General features: G+C 41.1%; 2 protein-coding genes across 3 annotated transcripts; both read left to right on the top strand.

The window, feature by feature from the left end:
• The first annotated feature begins 134 nt into the window (after positions 1 to 134).
• Positions 135 to 4,934, top strand: tfb2m (transcription factor B2, mitochondrial). Its single transcript, XM_070962880.1, has 10 exons — positions 135 to 287; positions 817 to 1,181; positions 1,273 to 1,456; positions 1,699 to 1,790; positions 1,906 to 2,059; positions 2,489 to 2,637; positions 2,994 to 3,083; positions 3,259 to 3,297; positions 3,395 to 3,543; positions 3,745 to 4,934. Exons 2-10 carry the CDS (start codon positions 894 to 896, stop codon positions 3,932 to 3,934), a joined length of 1,335 nt encoding a protein of 444 aa, XP_070818981.1. The 5' UTR covers positions 135 to 287; positions 817 to 893; the 3' UTR covers positions 3,935 to 4,934.
• Positions 4,935 to 5,197: 263 nt separating this feature from the next.
• Positions 5,198 to 23,620, top strand: cnsta (consortin, connexin sorting protein a). 2 transcript variants are annotated; one of them, XM_070967719.1, is made up of 13 exons: positions 5,198 to 5,352; positions 8,117 to 8,193; positions 8,507 to 8,908; positions 10,024 to 10,748; positions 12,935 to 12,965; positions 14,334 to 14,420; positions 14,964 to 15,045; positions 16,783 to 16,804; positions 16,986 to 17,052; positions 18,317 to 18,876; positions 19,779 to 19,958; positions 21,042 to 21,195; positions 21,324 to 23,620. In XM_070967719.1, the coding sequence occupies exons 2-13, from the start codon at positions 8,181 to 8,183 to the stop codon at positions 21,530 to 21,532; spliced, it is 2,532 nt and encodes an 843-aa protein (XP_070823820.1). In that variant the 5' UTR covers positions 5,198 to 5,352; positions 8,117 to 8,180; the 3' UTR covers positions 21,533 to 23,620. The 2 variants fall into 2 exon arrangements, with proteins under 2 accessions (XP_070823820.1, XP_070823828.1); XM_070967727.1 differs by lacking the exon at positions 5,198 to 5,352 and having other exon boundaries at positions 8,144 to 8,193; positions 8,507 to 8,547; positions 8,669 to 8,908.
• The last annotated feature ends 522 nt before the right edge of the window (positions 23,621 to 24,142 follow it).

The following is a 24,142-nucleotide window of genomic DNA, read 5'->3' as shown; positions in this document are numbered from 1 at the left end:
CACTTTAATTTATAAATTTATAGTAATGCGTGATCTACACAAAATTTCTTATTTTTACTTTCATGTGTAAGCGTGACAACTTCCTCGTGCTTCTGATTGGTCCTCGCAGTAGTCGTCTGTGAATTACGTCAATCAGATGCGCCCGCGACACCACGAGTTGCAAAACATGTCGGGGTCGGGATGCGGGATGTTCAATGTCACGCAGTTTTACCAGCGGAAACGAGACACCTTTAAATTACTGGTGTAGTCAGATTTGGATATATAACGTCAAGATAATCTACAATAAGGTATTTCGGTATTTCTCCAGATGAAATTACGTTAAATGCATGTTAGTTGTAAGAAATTTTAGCGTATGGCTAGCTACCTACGATATTTTCAGTATCATCAAACTCTCCAACGCCTTGGTGTTAACAGATTACCTGTAAGGCTATTTTTTGCGTGGTTATCGATCTGATGACCAATGTGCGTGAGGTGAAGGACAGTGATATCCTCCATTGAGGCCGATCAGGGAAAGCCTCCTCACATACGAGGAGAACACCTTGTACGTACTTTGGCACGTGCGTGTTAAAAAGATGATAATCACAGAGATCATTTAAAGTTTGTCATTTATAATGTTATCCACTTTTTCGACCCTTTAGGTGCGTTAGTTAAACACCAAGTTAGCTACTGTAGCAGTGTACGAGTCAGAATTGTTGGACTTCAGTAAGTTATTCAGGTGTCATCGAAGATCAGTAACACATGTTCAAATGTAAGGTCATGTAACTTAATTGTCTGTTACTCATCTCCCTTGTCCCTTCTCCTCCCCATTCCCTCTAGGCACTGGTCTCTTGAAAAGGTCCACCAATCCCCTTCCCATCTTCTTTCTGTGTAGTTATAGGCCCACTGGTCCCACCATGTCCACACAGATTTATAGAGTGGTGGAGCTGGTGATGCGCTCTGCTTGCCGTCGGACCATCAGAAGTAGATCCTGTTCGCGGAAGCCGTTGTTAGCCCCTGTGGCTCCCTCTGGCCTCTGTGGTCCTGGGGTTCCTGTGCTTCATAGCAGGGCCTACAGCTTAGACTCTCTGTCTTCCGGTTCCAGTTTGCTCATGCTTGGTCCAAGCTCCCAACAGCCCTGTGCAGAGTGGACATCCCCCTCCTCAGCTCTCACACACAGGAACCTGTCTGCTGTGGCTGTACAGGTAGACAGTTATCTTATATATCTTATACTGAGCTTTTTCCACATATGTTGTTGATTGTTTTCACTCTATGTGCACTTATGTCCTTCTCCAGGGCCAGCGTCGTCCTTTGTGCCTGTATGACTTCTTGGACATTGGTGAGGTAGAGGAGAATGTACACCGTGCTCAGGCCTGTAAAAAAAGAAGACCGTTCATAGTGGATCCAGACCTAGCTAAACTGGTAACACAGCATCTGGGCCCCGAGGATGCTAAAACTGTTATCTTCGAATGTAACCCAGGTATGTATTTGTACAATGTTCAAGTCAAAGAAAAGCACAGAGGTGGACTTAATGTATAATTTTGTTTCTGCAGAGAGGTCTTTTGGTGTGTTACTTTCATCTAATTTGGCACAAATATTGGCAAACTAAACAATTATTTTGTGACTGGGTTGCCATAAAGACAAGTGTATGTTTTTATAATTTGTAAGTTTGGATATTCTTGTTCATGAAACAACAGTAAATTGATTGGATGTCTTTCTTAGGTCCTGGGGTGTTGACGAGGACACTGCTAAATGCTGGAGCTCAGAGAGTTGTAGCTCTTGAAGGGGATAAGTTCTTCCTACATGAGCTACAGGTAACACATACATCTCATCTTTAACCTTACTCGTGTTATTTATCAGTGGTTATTTCAATAAATCTTTTTTTTCCTTTTAGGTAACAGTTAAATATATTGTGTTTTCATGTTGTAGGAGTTGGAAGGTCGTCTTGACGGTCAGCTGGAAGTGGTTCACTGTGACTACTTTAAACTAGACCCCATTGGCAGTGGAGGCCTTAAACCTCCTGTCATGTTTACTGACAAACTGTTCACAGACCTGGGAATATCAGAGGCTAGCTGGACTGATGGTGAGGAAAAAAAACACACTCACACAATCCTCAGACACAGCTGTGTTTCAAATTCTCTCTCTCACACACATACATAAAAACAAAGGAGTTTTTGTGCCTTCAGTTGAGCCTCTTTGGCAAATCCCACCTCCTTCATATAGTTAGTATTATCCTAACATTTAACAGACATCAGTCCTAACTTTAAACATGTTAACTGAAAAGATTTTGATTGGTGGAACTTTTTTAAAAACAGCTTTCAAACATTTTTTTTTTTTTAGAATCAATAATGTCTCAGCAAGATAAAATCACATTTCATCAGTGTAGTTATTTGGTTTGTATCTTTCATGACTGAAGGAACACATCGCACTGAATTGTGCTTTGTACTAGTGTACCATCCCTCTCAAGTGTGTGTTTGGTAATGTATTCCTGTGTGTGTCCGTGTCTTTCCAGACGTCCCAGTGAAGGTGGTGGGTATCCTGCCCCAGCATAATGAGCGTGGATTCCTGCTGAAGATGGTTTACGCTTTGTTTGAACGGCTGTCTGTCTACAGATATGGAAGAATAGAGCTCAACATCTTCATGAGTGAAAAAGAATACCTGGTAAAAGAGCGAGAGCATTTTGACCAATGCATTTGATTCTGATCACAGATAACGTGTGTGTGTGTGTGTGTGTGTGTGTGTGTGTGTGTGTGTGTGTGTGTGTGTGTGTGTGTGTGTGTGTGTGTGTGTGTGTGTGTGTGTGTGTGTGTGTGTGTGTGTGTGTGTGAGAGAGGATGGAGTAGGTTACACCCATTCTCACAGAGCTTTAAACAAGCTCAGATCTATCCTTAGTTACAGCTGCACCTGTCAGTGTACCTTGCCCTGAACATTGCATGCATGCTGGCAGCACAATCACATGTTGATACTAAGGGAGACTTGTGTCTGATAACAAAATGATAATCTGTTCCTCCCATCAGAAAATGGTGTCACGTCCAGGAAAAATGATGCACTACAGAGCCTTCAGTGTCCTCTGGCAGATGGCCTGTGATATCGAATTACTGCACAAGGTACAGAATGAGGGACTGTGATCATGCAAATGAATTACAATCAAGAAAAAACAGAGAAAAGAAAGCATGTTACACTGTTTTGTTTTGATATTTGGTATCTCACCACTAAAACTTCCAAAGACTCTGATGGAATGAGTGCCCTAATTGTCACTTTCTTCATCTTTTCTCTGTGCAGGAGCCCTGGGAGTCATTTGTGATGTCTTCTAAGAGCAGCGTAAGGAAGAGAGCAGACTCAATAACAGCAATATGAAGTTGGTACTATTGATTTAATATAACATCTCCCCTCATCCTCTGCCTCTTTCTCCCCTCAGCTCCCCAATGACAACCTGTGCCTGGTGCGCCTGCGCCCACGGGCCGACCTGTTCTCTGCAGGCCTCACTCCTTCTAATGCTTCAACTCTGCTCATGATGGTCAAACAGTGTCTGGCAAAGAGGAAGGTCAAGCTCATTGACAGACTAAAGTAAGCAGTGCCCTCACAAAGTTATTGAGACTGCCAACTCATTGCACATGTAGGATCAAAGAAGTGCTGTTAGTGGAAGACTTGGACACACTGAGTGCATCCACATGATAATGGTATTATAGGTTGTTCCTGCTGTTACATCTCCTGACCTTAGTTTCATCTGGTTTATTGTGTCCCCTCTGTGTTTTTTCCCCCTTATAGTCTCTGGTCTCCAGACAGTGGGAGTAAGCTGTTGTCGGAGATGGGCATGCAGGAGGACATACTGACTGGCCATGTGTATCCAGAGGAGTATCTTCAACTGTTCCAGCTGATGGACAAGAGTCAGGAGTTCAAACAGAGCTGGCTTTATGAGGAGATTTTGGAGAACACACAGCGGGAGGGTTGGGCCTAAAATATAGACATACAGGTCATGTGTATAGATGATAGTCAACAAAGCCAAATATGTATAATATAATTTTAATTTAATATAAGTAATAATAATGTATGATCTAATGAATTTAGGACACACAGAAGATACATTCATACATACAGACACATTAAAAATGGTAATAAGTCAAAGCCGAATAAATGACATTTATGTTACCTGACCTGTAGGGAGTGACTGAAATGGTGAAAATGTTTGCGACAACGGCGGAATGACATCAAATGGCCTGCTGTGGTGTCCTGAACTGGGATTCCCAGGAGTTGAAATTTAAGACAAAGACTCAGTAGCAGAAATGGTTCCTTTTTGGCCTTCATTTTGGCCTGTTTGATTGCCAGTTGGTGAAGACCTGCGTTTTTCTGCAATGAAAGATTCAAAATTGTTGCTTAATAAAGATATTGTGATTACATATAGCACAAGAAAAAAGAAAAAAAATCCCTGAATTGAGATGACGAAGTATCATGGATGCACCAGGTCATATAAATTAGGTCATAATTCAGAAGTGTGCATGTACTGGAATGACTGTCTGGTACGACTGCTGATGCAGTATACTGTGTCTTGTGGAACATCTCTGTGGAGGAGGTTTTTTACTGTATATTGTCCTGACCTGTATATTTTTGTATATTCACTGTGAGTGCATAAACTGGTCTAAACGTCCGAAATGTCTTGTTTTATGAAAGGTGTAAGCTGTATAGCTAAGATGATTTGAAAAAAATGATTAAATCAGAATTTTGGTATTTAGTGTGGGGGAGAAATTGATTTCCACCCTGTTTACCATCAGTGCTCTTATTTGGTTGAGTCTGAACCATTGTTTTTCCCTCCTGGTTGCACACCACAAGAACATGGCAGTTTATTGGGTGACTCATATGCTTTTTGAGTGTCTCTATTTTCTGGTGTTGTTGTTCCATACATGCAAAATACTAATACATCTGCAGAAAAATTTAAAATAAATTATCTTACTGTAAAGACCATTGGGGTCTTTAGATCTGATAGTGTCCCTCTCTTAAGGATGGGTTTTGGATTCAAAGGTGGGCTTGGAGGGGTCCACACTCCACAGGGACCTCTAGTACCTCAACTTTCAATATTTATTCCCAAAGCACTGTAAACAGCTGGCTTTGCCAACGCCTTAAAGTGAAAATATGTAATCTTAAAAAGGCACTGGATTAAATTATTTGCAGTATTGCTAAGAAACGCGCCAGTGGAAAGAAATCCACGTACTGACAGTGGAGAAACAGAAGATGGCGACAGTGCATCGTGCGCCAGTGGCTTCTCTCTACGGGCCTGATGACAGTTCGACTTCTTGTCGGTGACACCTATGATCATTACAACAACATCCACGCAAAGTGTCTGATGCCCGAGCTCCTACCATTTAGTTAACCTTGTCAGCCGTAAGTACCATTTGACTGCTTTGTGTGGCAGCAGCTGTAAAGGTCTGATAATCTGAAAGCCAGTGCTGTAATTTGTAGGTGTTGATGTTTATTTCGAAGGTTTTGTCCGCGGTGTGGTGCCCAGATGTGTCTAAAATCGGCTAGCTCACCTTAGCTAGCAGCAGCATTCCATTAACTGTAATGTTACATATGTTACCGCTAACTCATTTGTCGCTGAAATGCTAGGTAGTGCAATTTAGCAAAGGTAGCTTTGATAATAGCCATTAGCTTTACTCAGACGTTTTCCACCAACTTGATGAAAAGGTAGAAGCCTGTCAAGAAACGTAACGATAGCGACCAAGCTAATCTCCCGTTAATTTTTTTAACTGTTAACATTTTGCTAGCTAGCTTTTTAAGCAAACCTTTAACCAGGTTAATTAGTCGACTTGATACTAACTGCATAATGTTAACAGAAAGTAGTGTCAGCTATAACAGTCCCTGTATGCTGTCATTATGTGTGTGTGTTTTATGTCACTGGCTGTCACTAGCATGTATTTACAAGAGTTCATCAGTTTATCCAACATTAGCTAACGATAAATATATGACGCCATGGACACAACGCGTAGTCAAACTTACAGCTAGCTTGGTTACACATCTTTGGTTGTTAGCCTAAGTTGCTGACTAGCAACAGCACTGCCCCACCTCTTTGAATGACCAGGTTGCGGTCATTGCAAATATTTTACGTTTCATTTGCTAACTCTACATTTTTGCTGAGTTTAGCTAATTTATTATGTAAACATAACATGGCAGTCAGTGTCAGTTTATTGAACGTTCTTCTTCTTCTTCTTCTTCTTTTTTTTTCTTCCTCAAGCAATGTTCCTGTCTGTAACGTTAGCTGTGCTGTTCTAGTCCTCACAGTTGCCTCTCACAGGTCCTTTTGGCTGAATTCCCTCCGTTTGTCCCTTCCTCTGTCTTTTATTATTTATGGTCCCCTGTGGAGAAGGACACAGACAAAAAGAGGAGAGGATGGATGGTTGTATGGACAGATGGCTCTTTGGGAGAGGGGCACTAAAGGGTATTGTAGATAGATATAAGAAGAAAGACGTATGACAGGTACAGGGACACCATGTGTAATCTGAGGTTGTTGTTGCATAAGCCTTTATGTCACAGTTGTTTGTCATGGTCTGTTTCATCTTCCAGAGGGACATTCAGAGCTTGGAGTAATTAGACTCCAAACCAGTCTCTCATCTTGTATTCAGTTCTATTTGTAGCTCAAAGCCATGTTAAATGTCTGTCCATTGGGATTTACACATGTACACCAGAAGGTGTTGTGTTGTATTAACATATATAAAGCTTATGCCACCTAAAGGCAGGTGGTTATGTCATCCCATAGGTTCGTACCTCCCTTTGGAGACAGCAGTCCTCAGTTCTGATTTGTTTATGGGCTTGTCTTCCATGATATTTCTTTGTGATGCTTGTACAATTGTGAATTAGACTTTTAATAAGAATATGGACACAGAGAACCAAAGTTTTCCTGGCTTTCATTCTAGATGTTGGTGAAGTCTTACAGTGTAAGGGGCTAAACAGGGTTATAGGACGAACAATTAGCTGGGTGCTGCAGGAAACTAGGACAGCCTTATTTCCTCTGAGATAGGCTTTCATTAGCCTGGATGTGTGTATTTGTGGAGGTATTGGGTAAAGATATTACCAAAATTAGTGAAGCATTTTTGGATGTTAAACTGACTGTCAGCGTAGGATACAGTCATGCATATTGTAGCTGAGGATACGTGACAAACTTAGAGCAACGTTTTAAGAGCAGTCATCTGTGTGTTTGTGGGAGACACTTTAAGGAATTATGAATTTTTAGTTTGATAATGGAATGTCTGTTCCATGTGCATTTGTTGAAATTTGCTAGTGCTTTATACAACAGTCTGGAAAACTCAGCCCTTAGTAACTGTTGTGTCACACACTGGAGTGCGTGTGTTGAAACTGGTCTGTCAGTGTTCGTGCTCAGTTTGTTGCTGAGTCAACTTCAAACACAAGTTAGGCAGTAAATTAAAAAGCATGCTATTGCACATCCTGATCTGCACTGTACGCTGATTTACCAATTTGTATTAGTGCGCAATCCAGTGCAACTACCCAGCAATAAATAATATCTTTTTAAAGCTTATACTCTTAACATTATATTCATTTTGAGGATGTATGTTGTTTTGGATTACATTGTATTGTGTTGTATAGTTTTATGACTGCCTAATATTTATTGTATCTCAGTGTATTTTGCCATGCATCAGTTTGCCACTCGTCTCCCTTATTTGACTTTTTTCTATTCTGCTCAGTTCACATTGTAAATTCTCACACTTACTGCTCTCCCCCATGTCATAAATCTTTCCAAAATAAATTAACACCACCATAGCAAATAAATATCTTAATGTTTCTCTCTCTCTCTCTCTCTCTCTCTCTCTCTCTCTCTCTCTTCTGTTCCTTTTCTGTGTTATAGCTCGTCCGGTTTGTATCTTAAGAGTTAGTGAAATGTTTTTAAATTGTCTACATATTCTGCTGCAGCACAAGACATTGGCAGGACCGTTGCACTCTCAAACATTTTTAAAATCTCTTTAAGCCCAAGGGTTTGTTTGGAAACTCAGGAATGATGTTGAACTTGTTTTGTATCTCTCCCTCTCTCACTCTCACTGTCGCCTCTGAGTGGAGTCTGACTTTATCCATGTTTCTCATACTTTCTGTCATTCACAGTGGCCTCTGTTTTGTCTCATTCTCCTAATCTCTACAGGTTGAAGAAAGGTTTGTCACTGATCTTCAGGCTGAAAGGTCAAACATTGTGAGGGTGGTGCCAGATGGATCATGGTGGTGAGTGTTTAAATTTCACAAAAACATAGCGAGGAAATATAACATCAACATACATAAGTGCAACAACCTCAAAACCACAACATGGATGTTAATTGGATGTGATCCATAGTCAAAATAACGTCATCTAAAGGCTATAGAGAATGAGGATGGTTGAGTGCAGTTTCTTTTTCTGTACTGTGGCTGCTTTGCCTTAAGTTACAGCTGACCTGTAATTATGGAGTTAAAATCAATTGATGACACTCCAGATGTTGTTTAAGTTTCTTACATCATCAATATTATTTTACTTACAACTGATCCTTTATTTTATCTCCAGGTCAGTTTGAGAGGGAGGACAGAGAGATGTCCCAAATCCAGGTGGGTGGGGTTGACCACTGTGATAACCTACACACCCCTGAGCCTCTCACTGCCCAAACTCGAAATCTCAACGAGACAAACACGCTCACACAGACTCAAAGTCTCTCTCCTTCACAAAAAGAAGACACAGGTGGGCGTGGGCTCATCCAAAAAGCCTCTCTTAGCAACAATGGAAAGGACATGGAGGAAGGACGGGAAGAGGAGGGATACACCAGAGGAGGGAGAGAAGAGGATGAGGAAGAAGACATTGATGAGGTGATGAAGGAAGAAGAAGAGGAGGAAGTATCAGAGGGTTCAAGTTCTCTAATCCGCTGTCAGTCTCCAGGCACTCCCATGACTGATTCCTCCTATTCAGAAACCGGTAGGGAACACACACACGTGAAAATCATATTATATACACACTTGGACATACACTTTCCCACACCAGTGTGTGTTTCAAATCTGTTCGTCTTAATTTTTTGGATCTAAGTAATACTTTTTTTCAGCCATTTGGGGGCAGTAGAGCAAAACAACAAGCTAACAGACAGCTGAGAACATATTACCTTATGCAGTTCTTATGGCTTATGTTCTGGGACAGGATTATGTTTTCCCACATCCACATTAGTATTCATTTGGCACTTAGGCCATATTTGTGCAAATTAAAACTACAAACAACAGCCGACATGTACTCTTAAATATGATCAAAGCATCTTATGTTGGAGCCAAGATTAAACACCAGCAAATGTGGTGTGGAAATATTATGTCTGACAGTACAAGATTAGGTGCTTTTAACTATGGAAGACCAGTAATATCCAGAGAAATATGCACTGAATATTAATCTAACAACTTTGTTTTAAGATAGACTCTTGGTATGAGTCATTGAGTATTGGCTTTCACTGCTTAACTGGGATCAAGAAGCAACTGTCTAGTGAAGGTCAGGGTCTGGCTTACTCACTGTTGTAATGCCTTTTGTGTGTTTTTAAGTGGTCATCATTTTGGATTGAGGTCAGGCTGACTGAGAGTAGTCATGTCATAATGATCACATGACTGACAGATCATGAGACTGAAACAGGAGAAATAAATTGTAAGGAGGCTATGTGTAGAGTGAGAGAGAGAAACTGAAATTGTGTTCAGGGGAGGATAAAGAAAAGGATAAAAGGATGAATGACTATCAGAAATCTGAAGCAATCATCCATCAATATGTTTGTTTATGGATTACAATTCTTCATTAATTCACTTGTACTTAAACAAGTCCTATGCTACTAATAATAAGTCAAGGTGGTTGATTCTTTTCAACTGGTCAAATCTTCTGAATTTTGTCCCAAATGTAATTATCAGTATTGTATTGAGACAGTGCTTAACTCTCAGTCTATTATGCACCTGTGTTCTCAGGATGTTGGTGAATCACCCTGTTTCAGCACCTTCACTGTGCCCTGGTTACTCTGTCTTTCACTCATTTCTCTTTCTGTTTGCCACTGTCTTTCTTCCCCTCTGTAGGCAGTCTGTTGGAGGGCCCATATCCTCTCAGCCCTGGGACCAGTCCAGAGCCTACACCCCCTTTCATTCCAGTGGTCAGTCCAGAAACTGCATATCCCATCTGTCAAATGGCACTGAGCCAGAGAGATGTCAAAGTGGAGTCTCATACCTCCAGCAATGAATCAGTTGCCTCCATCTCGGGGTCCATTACACCGGGACCCCCCTTCACCACGGAGCCTGTAGATTCTCCTGCACTAGCTATGACCTCAGACGCCAGGCCTACCAGCCCACCTGAACCTGCACGTATCACAGAAGCTGCAGACCTGATAGTAAAAAATGCTAACTTCACTACAGAACATCTTACCTCATCCAGTGAAGACTGTGGGTTCACATGTGCCAGTGGGTTTGCCACTTCATATACAGCACCCATCACCTCAACTGCAGAGACTTTTACAGTAACTGCTTGCACCACAAGGCTCAATCCTTCCATTGCTTCCTCTCCTATGAGTGCAACAACAGGACCCCTTGCCTTTACCACAGGGCCTACGACTACCAGTACAGAATCCACTTCCACCACAGGACCTCAAATCTCAGTTTCGGAACAGATTACCTCCATTCCAGTGCCCACTTGTTTCTCTGTCTCCACCTGCGCCATAAGGCCTATCCCAAGCCCTGTTCTGCTGGAGTCTCTAGAACAATTGGCACAAAGAGGAGATGACACTCACCTTCCACATTACCTTCACCAGGTAATCTCTTGGTCTTATTTCTGGATTAAGTCAGACACTGAGAACTGTGCATCAGCAGTCACTGATTTGTAAAGACAGTCTTCTCTTAAATGGTTTCTTAAAAAACATGCTTGCTGTGCTTCTGTCATTTTAGGCTATTTACACTCTTGCTCTCACACTAGTTATTAAATGACTGTTATCCACTCAACCCCATAATCGGAATGGCACTTTGTACCCTGAGGCATGGGTGTCGTCAGTGTCTATACACACACAAACGCAGACGTGCACAAGAGTATGCACGTAAACCACACTAAACAGAAAGCATACACTCTCAGTCTATCTCTGCTTGTTACTCTCTCACACACGGATCTGCATGACTGGACAAGTATGTAATGGGGTGTGTGAATGTTTCTGTCAGTTTGATTTACAGATGTCACCAGGCACACCTGAGCTATGCTTACTGCCAGGCAAACAGGTGTGTGTGTGTGTGTGTGTGTGTGTGTGTGTGTGTGTGTGTGTGTGTGTGTGTGTGTGTGTGTGTGTGTGTGTGTGTGTGTGTGTGTGTGTGTGAGTTGATTGAGGGGACTGTTGTGGAAACTCACAAGTCAAATATAATATCTTAATTACTGAATCAAGGCGTTGGCCATGTATGGAACAAAGTTTCTACCTTTAACCAAATTAGCACTATGGCAGTAAACATAGCTTTAAGCAACGTGCAAAGCACAGCCTCTTGTTATAAGTCCAAAGTGTGACACTGGGACATGACATGACTAACTAACTTGACTGAATAGTCATAAAATGAAAGGTCATGTCGACAGTCTAAATGTTGCAAAAGGTTTTTGTTGTTGGAAAACACATTTGAACTCAATTTGCTTGGTCCCTTTGGACTGCATTGTAGAGTTGCCACAATCTGAGATTTCAAGGAATGATGACTGTCTCCAAAAATATGGTGGTGTTTTGTGGTATCATATGGTACTACACAATTATTATTCATTATTAGTTACAATGACCCCCAAAAGGATGAAAACAGAACGCTTTTTTGTGATTGAACAAAGGCTTTGTTTTAATTTCACAAAATATTATGTCATGAGAGACATGAAACTTGATATAAACTTGAAATTTTAATAATACTCATACGGTTAAATGTGCATGATGCGATAACGTCAGTTTTCATACCATGGTATCTGAGAACCCATATGCTGCTGCAGCCCTGCTGCATTGTGAAGGTTGCTGCAGGCCTCTCATGGGCATTTCCACAATGTGGAATTCTTTGAAATTTTAGATGTGTCTTGGAAAAATTTAGGAATTTATGGTAACTTAACATGTCCAGTGGTTGCTGCTAATCAAAGTAAGATAAAATAGTACGCTACCTTAATGAAAAAATAAACTGCACACTGGTTTTTAGAGAGAGAGAGAGAGAAAGAGAGAGAAGAGAGCTTTGGTAGGCATCCCAATTAGCATAAATATGAATTGTTGGAGAACCAACAGAAAATGGACTGTTGTTCAGACTTTATTGAAACCATGTCCAGAAAAATTACAAGATTTGCATTATATTCATCTTCAGTACAGTTACCTGTGGAGGTCATTCAGCCGTCCCGCCCCTCACTTCATTAGAAATGCGAGAACCTTTTGTGCCCGCCTTCCCCCCCCCCCCCCCCCACCTCTGTCTCTAACACACACACATACACCTCTCTTGTTTTTTGATCAGCTGAGCAGTCTGAAAGCGACACTTGCTGAAGAAAGGTAGAGTGTCTACCATGGTCTCTTGTTTTTCTGTCTTGCTTTTCACTCTCACTCTCATCGTCACTTTTGCTGACCTGCTTAACTATTTCATTTGGTTCTGAGATCAGATTCTGTTTTTTTCTGTCACAGTTAATGATTGTAGAAGTCAATGCAGCGGCAGGAGTACAGTCACAGCTCTGTGTAGTGTTTCTATGTTCCACATTCGTGTATTTTATGCCTGTTTATTGTATTGTTCAGATCACATTTTTGATCTTATGCCGTGTTCAGGAGCCAACACAATGAAAAGTTTCAGTCTGGTGACAAATCCCTATTCAACCAGTTTCCCTGATATATTCTGCATGTAACTGATGAGATAAAAGCTTGAAAAAAGCATGCACCTGATTAAAAGTTGTAATATCTCTCTCTCTCTCTCTCTCTCTCTCTCTCTCTCTCTCTCTCTCTCTCTCTCTCGTTCTTTCCTGCAGATTGCTGAGGCCTTTGTCCTTCATGAAGACTGTATCCTTATCATGTCTGTAGGCGCTGGGTGGTGGGGTGCAGCTTTTTTTTTATAATTTATGCTAAGCAGGTCATACGTGTATCTCCTGCATGCTTACGTTGCTGCTTGTGTGTTTGTGCATGCATGTGTGTTTCTTCTTGAATCGCTACTGTGTTTTTAATGTGAATTATTTGACATGCTGAACTTAAATCTTAAGGCTTTGAGTGGACTTGTCACCAGTTACTTGGTGCCTCACTTACTTTACATACAGTGAGATTAAAAGGCAGCAAGAGAAAGAGTGTGAAAACAGAAGGGGATAAGAACAAACACTGAACAGAAAGAGAAAAGAAAGCAAGATAAGACAGACATGGAGAGAGGTAATAATAGAAGGTGAATCAGAGAGAGGGAAAGCAGCAGTAGCTGTGTTGGCTTATGCAGAATGTGCAGAGGCTGAGAGAAAGAAAGCACAGACAGAGGGAGTATAGATAGACTAAAACTCAAATCTTTGTGACATGACAGGAAGTAAACTATGTATGTTGCCAAAACAATACACTTGTCAGATGAGCAAAGATTCATCTTTCATAGAATTTGTGAGTAAATAATGATTATCAACAGTTGATAATACAAAGATCCCATTTAGTGAAAAAAAAAAAAAAAAATCATGCTAATCAGCTGAACTTATTAGCTGTTTACAAATCAAAAAGTCCTTTGTATCGTTATGATTACTGATGGTTCATCATATAAACCTGCAGCCTCACCCAAAGAACCTTCTGTTCTGAAGCTGAAGTGTTGGTTGTCACTGCACAGCACATACACACAACCTGAATACTTTGTAGACACACTTGCAGAAGAGACGCCCTCATACAAATGCACTCGAACCCTTACAGTCAGTAAAGACTGTAGTCTTTATTACACTGTAGTCTAAGAAGTATGAAGCAGAGTAGGACAAAGGGATGGGGATGCATGGAAGGGAAGAAGAAAGACACTGGGACACTGAGCTTGAGACAAAAATAGATTTTTTGACAGAGGTTCAGTCCAAGGGAAGAGACGCAGTGGGAGGGAAGAAATGAAAGAGTTAAAGAGTAGGGAAAGCTAGCTTAGCTATGTCAAGCATGTATAGAGGGTTAGTTAGAGAGAGAGCGAAAGAGAGAAGGCATTGAACCAAATCAAAGAAGGATTGTCTGTTGGCTGCTTATATCCATAAACATGAGACACTGAATCCTGGATCTTCTCTGGCCTCACTCACTAAACTGTTTCCTCTCTCTGTCTCTGTTTGTGTGCCTATTTTTTTTTTTTTTTTTTCAGTCTAACTTTCTTTTCTCTACCTCTATCGGCTGCAGTGATTTGTGAACAGTGTGTATTTGTGTTTCTTAACGTGTGATGTTCAGACCAGCGGGCATTATGGTGCATCCAACTAGAGAGACTCTATCACCAGAGAGTATTGGACAACCTGAACGCACTACAAGAGCAGTGGGGTAAAACAGGCACACACACCACACATCAGATGCATGCATACACAAACGTAGTGCACGTTTTTGTCTGTGTAACGAAATACTTATTGTAATGTAGATTTAATATGTTGAACATTTTCTTTCTCTTTCTCTTTCTCCGTATACTGTCTGAAGGAGCAGGGTTTAAACTCTGAATCAGCTTTTGAACATCTCTAAAAATAGAAGCAACAGAAGTAGGAGTCATATATCAAGGAATCAGTAATATTCATATGCAAAGAATAAAATGTGACAATGCAGTTCAGTTAAGAATTTCAGGCAGACTACACACCCGGGTTTCTTAACATATTACTGAATATCATCCTCCTCATACTATGTGCCCATATGCATGGCTATCGAGTATAAGACTTTACATACGGATTCCATCAGAAAACATTTGGGATTATTCACCCAGATTAAACCCAGATTTATGTTTGTGTTGCTTACAGTAGAACTCAGCTCTTAGAGACTTCCTCATAGTTGTAACCTTGTAATTACCTGTATCTGTCTGTGTCTCTCCACTTCTCTTAGAGAGTCAGTGTAGAAGGACTTCCCCTAACCTGGCAATCCAACATCTGGACACTCTTAAACACATCTGCCAGACGCACAGTCGGTCAGTCTGCGTGCGTGCATGTGTGCGTGCATGTGTGTGTACGTGCATGCGTGCGTGTGTGTCTTCTTTGGAAGTACTTTTTTTTGTGTTCAAAAACACCTGTTTGGAACATTCCACAGGTAAACAGGTTCATAACAGGTGATAGTATCATGATTGGGTATGAAAGGGGCATCTTGGAAAGACTCAGTCACTCACAAGCGAGGATGGAGCGAGGTTCACCACTTTGCGAGCACATGACTTTATAAAGGATATTAGGGCTCAGGGACATGTCACACAGTTGTTACCAATAAACACAGCTCATGCAGTCATGCAGCTTATTTTTTAATTTTACACAGCATCCCAACTTTTTTTGAATCAGAGTTGTAGTTTGGGGGTATTTTCAACCAGAAATCAGTCCAACGTTTTTGGAAATATAATTTTTTTACTGTTGAACTAGAGTCAGACAAGAATACCAATAACAGTGTTATTGCAGAAATAGGTTTGGGAGGTGTTTGGCTTATATCAGAAGAGGTGGGAATCAGTTAGCCTCACTCCATCAAAAGTTTGAAAATACACCTTCAGTTTACTCCAGCTAGCAAGATATGTGTTTTATGTCAATGTTATGACTAGTAACTAGTCACTAAGTACATGCAAGAGTTCAAGGGTTTTATACAGAACTATGATAGTGAACAAATTTGACGGCCCACTCTGAGATGCTGCACACAGCCACTCCACTTAGCAACTTGTGTTCAAGAAATACTCATAACTCTGCTTCTTTGTGACTAAAACAAATGAGATAAGAGTAAATAAAGCAGTATTGGAATTATTGGAATGAATTCTTCCACTTGAGCATGGTTGTTTGGCCTACTTTTTGTCATTTCTGTTCATCCCTAACCTCTGTATCTCTGTAAGGGATGCACCAAGATCAAAAAAATATTGTGATGTTCTCATTTTACACAAAGATTATGTTAAGATTGCGATTAAGCATTTTTACCCCAAAGTCTGACTGTGTCTTTAAACAGTTGCAATATTCCAGAAAATGTTGATTTCACAATACGACAATCAGCTGACTGTAGAGTTACGTTACTATCTTCTGTTGTGCTTTGTAATACAGAGTTAGTGTTTGTGTGTGTGGTTGCGTTGTTTGGTGTGGAGTGTGTGACGTGTCTGTTGTGGTGTGTGCTCATGCAAGTGTAACAAACTAGTTAGGTGAAGCCCACCTTGGCATTTTTCAATATTTAATAGGAAGTCCTCAGTGTCTGATACGTGCCAGACACACACCCATTCACACTAAACACACCTGCACTTTCTGTATGCTCCCAGGCAGGTGAAGCATGTGTGTGTGTCTGTTTGTGTGACTCTGCATCATGTTTGTACTGTATGTCTTTGTGTGTGGTGAGCACTGCAGTGATAGTTTAAACATATGGCCCTTTGCTGCTGCTGCTGCTGCTGCTGCTGCTGCACTTTCAGACATTTGAGCCATCACACTACTTGGGTTTCACTTTGCTTAACTCTCGCCTGCACGCGCGCACACACACACACACACACACACACACACACACACACACACACACACACACACACACACACACACACACACACGTTGTAATAGCCAGGGAAATGTGTTTGGGCTAATATTAGATCAGGAGAGTAGAGGAGAGTCAACCATCTTTCACTTCTTCATTTACTAAAACCGATCACAGACCTTCAGTACTCTCACCATCTCACTCTGCGTCTCTTTCTCTCTTCTGTTCATAGACCCAGAGCTAAAGATGCTGTGGTAAGACATTTTGCATTTTAAGTGACTTGTATAAAATAAGTATAAATTAAGTGTGCATGGTGTTACGTTTAGTGTGCATGTATTCATGGCTTAGATATCTAAGCATGCACATTACTAAACTGGGCAGTGTTTGTAAATGTAGTGTATCACCACATTCATTTATTTATTTGTGTGCGTACAGTGTGTATCTCTGGACCTTTTGAAGCCTCCATTAGAAGAAGGTGGTGCACTGCCTCCATGCACCTCAGGTGAGTGAGTAGGTGACAGAGTGGGTGTGTTTATGTCAGTGTGTGTGAATACTGTTGGTTGGTTTTGCATGTTTTAGACCATTAACTACAAGACACAAGTACTTAACAGTGCTGCCAACCAAGCTGGAAAATTTCATACCATACTGAAATACATGTAAACCGGTAGTTTCATGAAAGGTACAAATGTCCGAACTCAAGGTCCACGTCAATGCAGTATTACAGAAAGACATTCATAGTTTCATATGATGCTCTATAGTATATTGTGTGTTGCAAATAACAATCTTTACAGCAATATTTGCTATTATTTGACACTTTGTGCTCTTTCACACATGAAGGCAGGCAATTTGTATGAAGACAAAACTATTTATTTACAAAAAAATATGCTTTATTGTATTGTTGTCTGGATATGAAATGACCTGTATCTGGATATGAGGTTGTGGTATAAGTCAACAGTGAGCTTTCATGCTCATGTTATGAAATGTGTTGTAAAATGGATGGTTATATGTAACTCATTTTTTATTTTTAGTAATTAGTTTTGTTAAGACAGAAAACCATTGATATGTTGCCAGAAGCTGTCATTGAAGTCATGAGAATTTGTATGTTCTGACAATTTGCATGTCCTTAGTGAAATGTTTTACTGACATCACTGCAAAGTTGTGTCTGATATATATGTGTCATATTTTTATTTCATACTGTGTTCATGTGCATGTTGCAAATGCCCCCTGGTTTGGTCCTTTGGTAATTGTTGAACCACAGGGGAGTCAAAGTGGTAAAAGGTGTGAAATGCATGCACTCAGTAGCTTTGGAGCATGTTAATGTTGAGGAGACAGACAGGACGTAGTGATGATTAGGGATGTGATGGACTGCAAGGATAAGGATTTTGTTCTCAGATCGACTGGTGGTGCTGCGTAAGGGTCAGTGCATTCAGGAGTCTCACCTTAAAAGACAGAATGAACATTTTCTGTCAGTGCAGTAGGACTCAAACTGCTTTTACATTCTTCAGTATAGTCTGTGATTATATCAGCTTGCAAAAACTTTTATACATAGGAGAGATTGGTGTGTTTTTTTTCCCAGTTGCAGGCAGCAACAACAACACTGTTGAAAAGATGAATTTGAAGAGGTTTTATGTCTGTCTGTTGAGGACCTTGGGTTTGTATTTTAGAGTAGTTCTCCCTGCATATCGTAAAACAAATCACTGCCGTTGTAGAGCATTTATTATGATTCCAGTGACATTAACCCCAATCTCCTTCTCTTTTTCATGCAGCCCATCAGGTTGACCGAGCTGAAGACTCCTCCCGTTCTCTGGGCAGCTGTCAAGTCATACCCTCCATTAATTTAGCTGATGGGCTCAATTCCCCTGAGATCTCAGCAAAGGACAGGGAAGACCCAGGCAGGGAATTAGAGGGGAGGGAAGGTTTCCATGGATCTCAGCTGACTGACAGGCAGGGCAGTGACAGAGAGGGAAGTGAGGTGGGAGGAGGGGGAGGATACACCATTCCAGTCGTAGGAAATGAACTGCACCCCTCTACAGCTGGAGAAATGGATCAGTCCAAGCCCGCAGAGCTGCAGGGAGGAGATTTAGGTCTAGCACAGGAAAAGGAGGCAAAAAGGGAAGAAGAGGAGAGGGACGTGGAGGAGGCAGCTGAGGCTTTGGAGATGGAAGAAGAGGGAGAGGATGAAGAGGAGGAGAGGCAGAAGGAAGGAGACTTGCCTTTTTTTCAGAAAGCTCTCCCAGTGGAGACTCTGGTCAGTGGGGCAGAGGTAGAGCTACAACAGCTGCACCAGGAAGCCCTGGCTGAGGGGAAACTACATGAGGAGACCCAGGTATACATCAGAATTCGCTGGCTGCTTAAACCTGGAGTGTGGGACTTTAACATTTAAATGAACCTCTGTTACATTCAAACCCCTTGCCAAATGAGCTCACAATGCTGATTAAGCCTATCACCTCGCGGTAAATCTCTGTATTTCTCAACTTCACCAGAGTTTTTAAATCTGGTGTCTGTGGCAATGGTCCCGCGTTGACGCTCTGGTAGTGATGTGCAGTACATCAACCACCAATGATTTGTTTACCCGAGCTGAAGAGGGGAGCAACCGTTTTGATGGAGTAGGCTGCAGCCACTGAGAGCACGGCGAAGCCCAACACGTCATAGGCACATCAACAGTGTTTGTGTAATTGCTCTCACTGCCAGAAGGAGGAAACAAACGTACCACACTACGGGTTTAAAGTACTCAGAATTTAGCTTTTAAGATAGTTTTACCAAATATATTTAGAAAAACAAATCAAAGTAAATATAAGGTCTGTCTTTTACACTATGAATCTGTTTGTTCCTAGTTTGTTTTTGCAGTAATTTTCCACTCTGTCCTTGAAATGACTTATCAGTTAAACTGCGTACCTAGTACCAGGGCCGGTATCGTAGTAGTTTTCTTCTGTTGAGCTTTGAGGCTGGTTTGAGGTTTGAGTTGCTCTTGTTTTTTTAAGTCATGGCAGTGATTGCAACTCATGGTAATTACTCAGTTCCTCTATTTATCTTAACAAATCATTGTTGCTATTGCTGGAAATATAAAACAGACCACTTCCTCTATTAGAGATTATTAATTCCTGAGGACAGCCCACCCTAATTTGCATACCTTTTTAATGACTTTAACCAGAACTGAGTTATAGCAGTCTGGAAGGTAGAGCTATTGATATGCAAGATAGTTATAATTATATTCCATCATCACTGCAGGAGAGCGCTGAAACCTGCCACTACCAGGAGGTCCACCTTCCTCACGAGGTTCATATGAAGCTGCAGGAGCAGGGTGAGGAGGAAGAAGAGGAGGAGTATGACTATGAAGTAGAGCAGGCTGACATCATCAGAGAAGCTGCCTCACTGGATGACATGGCTAAACTCATCACTGTTGAAGAGGTGTGTACATCATTGTGTCATCATGCTTTCTATGCATAAGGAAAAGCAACCAACCTTTGATTCGTTTTTATTATTCATGGCTTTTTGTTGATGATTGGCGAGTTGACAGCTATTTTCAGATTTCTGTATCTGCCCATTTAGGCCCTTTTATAATAGATGGAACAGAGCCCTGTTGAGCCCTAATGGTAATACATAGCCATTACCATGATACCCAGGCAATGGATTTGTTTTACAGATATGCAATTCTGTATTTAACTCTTTGAGACTGAGAGAATTAGACATTGAGAGAAAAGTAGAACTGAAAATTTCATGTAGCGTGTCATGCATTTGTCAGTGTCTTATCTGATATAATTAGTTCAGAGTGGATGGTTACCTGAATTTGTTTTCATATCGGTGTCCAGTGTGTTGAGGAAAAAGATTATATATTAGATTTACTCAACATTGATTGTGTCGTTACTTGACTTTAGACTCAAGTGTTGGTTACCGACTTACTTGTAAGAGAAGAACAGGCAGGGGCAAAGATAACACAGGTAGATGCAGAGAGACACCTAGTAGATGGAGCAGACAGTTAGAACTGAGGCACAGTGGTAACAAGAGGAGTGACCTCCTTTTATCAGATACTACAGGATGAGGAGCAGCCTGGGAGGCAGTGTGTAAGCAGTGGTAGACATGGTACTTGACTGAAACTTATCTTATTGGAAGCTCTGTTTTTTTACCACCACTTGGCCAAAGTTCATTTGCAGTCATATATTTTTTGAACATTTTTACATTGAGCCTGGGATGAACGTTCGAGGCGTAATGTGCATAACTTCTCTCATAGGAAAGCAGTGTCTTGTACTGTATGACTGTAGATATGTCACAGGCAGGCTTCCTTCATGAGGTTTTAAGTTCATTACTACTGATTGAGTGATGTACTGACATCTAGTGGACATAACTGGTGAAGAAAGCCCTTCATAAGACAAGTTTGTCCTCGTACACAATGTTATCGTGTGAAGATCCGATCAAACTGTATTTAGTGGAAATAGAAATCATTTTTATGTTAATATATGCATCTGTGCTTTGTTTTGTTTTTCCACTTGTCAGACGTCTCCTGCCTCAGGCTTGGTCTCCATATTGAAGAAGCGGAGTGTTTGCGCGGACAGTGAGAGTTTGTCTGCCAGCTCAGAGCCCCGACCTGACAAACCCCCCGCCAGAAGACGCGTGCACTTCAGAGTCCCTGATGATGGCTATGAGCATGGTTAGTTTGTGCGTTTATCTGTCTGTAAACAGTGAATTGCCTCGCTACAAGTGAATATTATTAATCTGTTGCTTTGTAACTCCCCTCCAACACTCTGTATCTCCCCCTGTGCCTCCCTTTCTCTGTAGATGTTGGCGGCGGGGACTCCTGCCTCCTTCTCTTCCTGCTTTGTCTGGTCACAGTAGTGATCAGTGTGGGTGGCACTGCCCTGTACTGTGCTCTGGGTGATTCCCACTCATCAGTCTGTCAGGACTTCTCCAGAAATGCGGACTTCTACGTTGGGCAGATACAGCGCGGGATATCGCACATTCAACACTGGTTCAGCCATGGGTCATAGCAGCAAACAGTTTGTAAACGATGTTGAACCACTGGCCTTACTGGTTTTCACTGTAGGTTCCAGCAGTTCCTGCTACTTCCTGTTTTCTGAGCTAATGGTGCCTGGCAGCTGCTACAGTCGCTGTCCCTATGTAGAGCAAGTGGCTATTATGCTTCCTAATTGGCGAAACGATTCTATCAGATGCGGTTGGCATTTGAAAGCCTGCTCTACTGCATTTTTAATGCTCTTTGAATACAATCCCAGGGTTGACTGAGATTAAAAAGTCGTAGGTCAGATGTCCCTTTACAACACATGTTTGAAAGGCAAAGCAGAGGAGAGAGGAGGAGGATAACTGGAGACTGCATAACAGAAGAGGAGGAACTGACCTACACCCCTCTCAACCCTGACCACATTAAATATGTTATGAATTCACATGATAGGTTTATGTGAACTAAGAGTCCTGTTGAACCTACGTTCACTGTCAGCCAGTGATGCTCAGCTTATTAAGTCACTGGTAGATAAATCAATCATGGCTGGATACAAACTTTCACTAACTCACACTGGACTCCAAGACTCAACTCCCTCAGTTAAGAAAAAGAACAAAGTCATCTGCAACCCACTGAGATGTAAAAAAAAGTATATATAATGTATAGTTTGTTAACTGGGGGCACAGAGGTGCTCTCCCCACACACTGCACAAACGGAAAGTGCCCGGTGGGCATTTTACAATCTGCTGCAACCACTAGTGTTGCTTTTATTGTTGACTTTTTTAAATCACAGATGAAATTTTAAAATGAGCAAACTCTTATGGTCTACTAATTGGAATGGAATAATAATGTCTTAATCATGTCTTAATCAACCTTTGAATGAATATTTGCAGTTTAATGTTTGCTTTGTGTCATCTGCGGGGCATTTATATGTGATCAGAAAAAGACTGAAACGGTTGTTTTGGTTTTCTATCAACACTGAGCTGCTACTGGACAACAGGGACATCAAATGTGATCCATGGGGGAAAATTACGCACTTTTGCTGCATGCAGCAACTGTGATCTTAACATTGCATTTGCAATGAGCAGTTGCTGAAGAACATCAGCTGCACAGCTGCACTCCATGTGTACTTGTCCCCCCTGCACACATTTGACATAAGTGTCCTGTCACTGCCCTTTTCAGTATAATTACCATCGGTTGATTTGGAGTGAGGTGACATGGCTGCCACTGGAGACTTAAGTCCAAACTATCCGTTTATGGGTTTTAATGAGCTATATTCAGCTTTGTGTAGCATATGCAACATGTAAAGCAACACAGTGCACCTCTGTATGTATTGTCATATGAATGTGTGACATGTTGCACATATGACTGGTACATTTTTTTTAACACATTGCAATATTTCTACATTGCGTTATTGTGTTGGTTCTAGACTAAATGCTGGCTTTACCTGATTTAAGGAAGAAACAAACAATATCCATATCCACTGTTTTCAGGGTCAGTGTGAAAAGTACATGCCAGTAAACTTAAGTTATGCAGATGATTTGAACAGAGCAGACTTGGCACTGGTCTGTCTAAAAAACCTGCTAAATAAGATTTGTTGAATGAATGCTGAAAACAGTTACTCAGCGTACTTCAGCATGTAGGCCTTGTTGGTGGGATCATGTGAAGCACTGTGTCAGTCCAGCTCTGCCTGTCTGTGCTGTTCTTACACATTCTGGCCATCAGGGTGCGATTGTCAATGTTTCCGGTCAGTTTTTTCCTAAATAACTGCAACTTTTGGCCTTCTTAAAGACGTGTCTGCTTAACATTTGCCTTTTTTGTGAAATGTGTCGAATGTGTTTTGGGAAACGGCTTCCACTTTGTCCATGAAACGCAGCCTTTCCTCTCTCACCAGTGTTTTAACTCTTATTTCTCATCATTTTAAAGCAAATGTTCGTCTTCTGGGATCATTTTACCGCTTATTCTCACGGTTTCCCTCGGCAGGCTTCTGTAGTTTTTATGTTTCATTTAAACATATTGCAGTGTTCATTTTATTTCTTTTAATTTGCTGTAGAAGTGGATGATGCCATAAGAAATGCCCTAGAAAAACCACATATCTCACAACGGTCTTAATTGTCACGATATAAAGAAGAAGAAAAAACATCTATGAAAGAGGAGAGATTTAAGAATCTCATCTATGCATTTAGGACAATTTAAGATAAACCTGCATTATCTGTCTCTCATCGTGTGTCACTCACAAAATCCTGAACATTTGTTTGAGATATGAGGTTTTCCCAGGACAGAAGTAATTGTAGATTGATTCTTGTGTTTATTTGCACATGTCGTCTGGCTGGTTCAGATGACGATCACTCAGAAAACCTCTTATTTAATCTTCTGGACGATTTGAATTATTTATGATGCGAGGGATGTCAGGTGCAGGTTGTTGAGGAAAAAAGATGCTTCTTCTTTTTGTTTGTTTTCTTCACTTGATTGTTGTCTACGTACATCAGGCAGGTTTTTCATCTCTTAAATCACCATTTGTTCTTAAGGAGGTTTTGACAAAGGAATGATTTTCTTCTTTTATGACTCTGACTTCCATCTGGGTCATGATGAAATGTGGTTTATTTTCCCTCATCAGTTCCTGAAGATGATCTGAAATTGGTGAG

Source organism: Chaetodon trifascialis, chromosome 1 (assembly GCF_039877785.1).
Source record: "Chaetodon trifascialis isolate fChaTrf1 chromosome 1, fChaTrf1.hap1, whole genome shotgun sequence".
NCBI classification, from domain to species: Eukaryota; Metazoa; Chordata; class Actinopteri; order Chaetodontiformes; family Chaetodontidae; genus Chaetodon; species Chaetodon trifascialis.
This window is presented reverse-complemented; position numbering and strand designations above follow the sequence as displayed.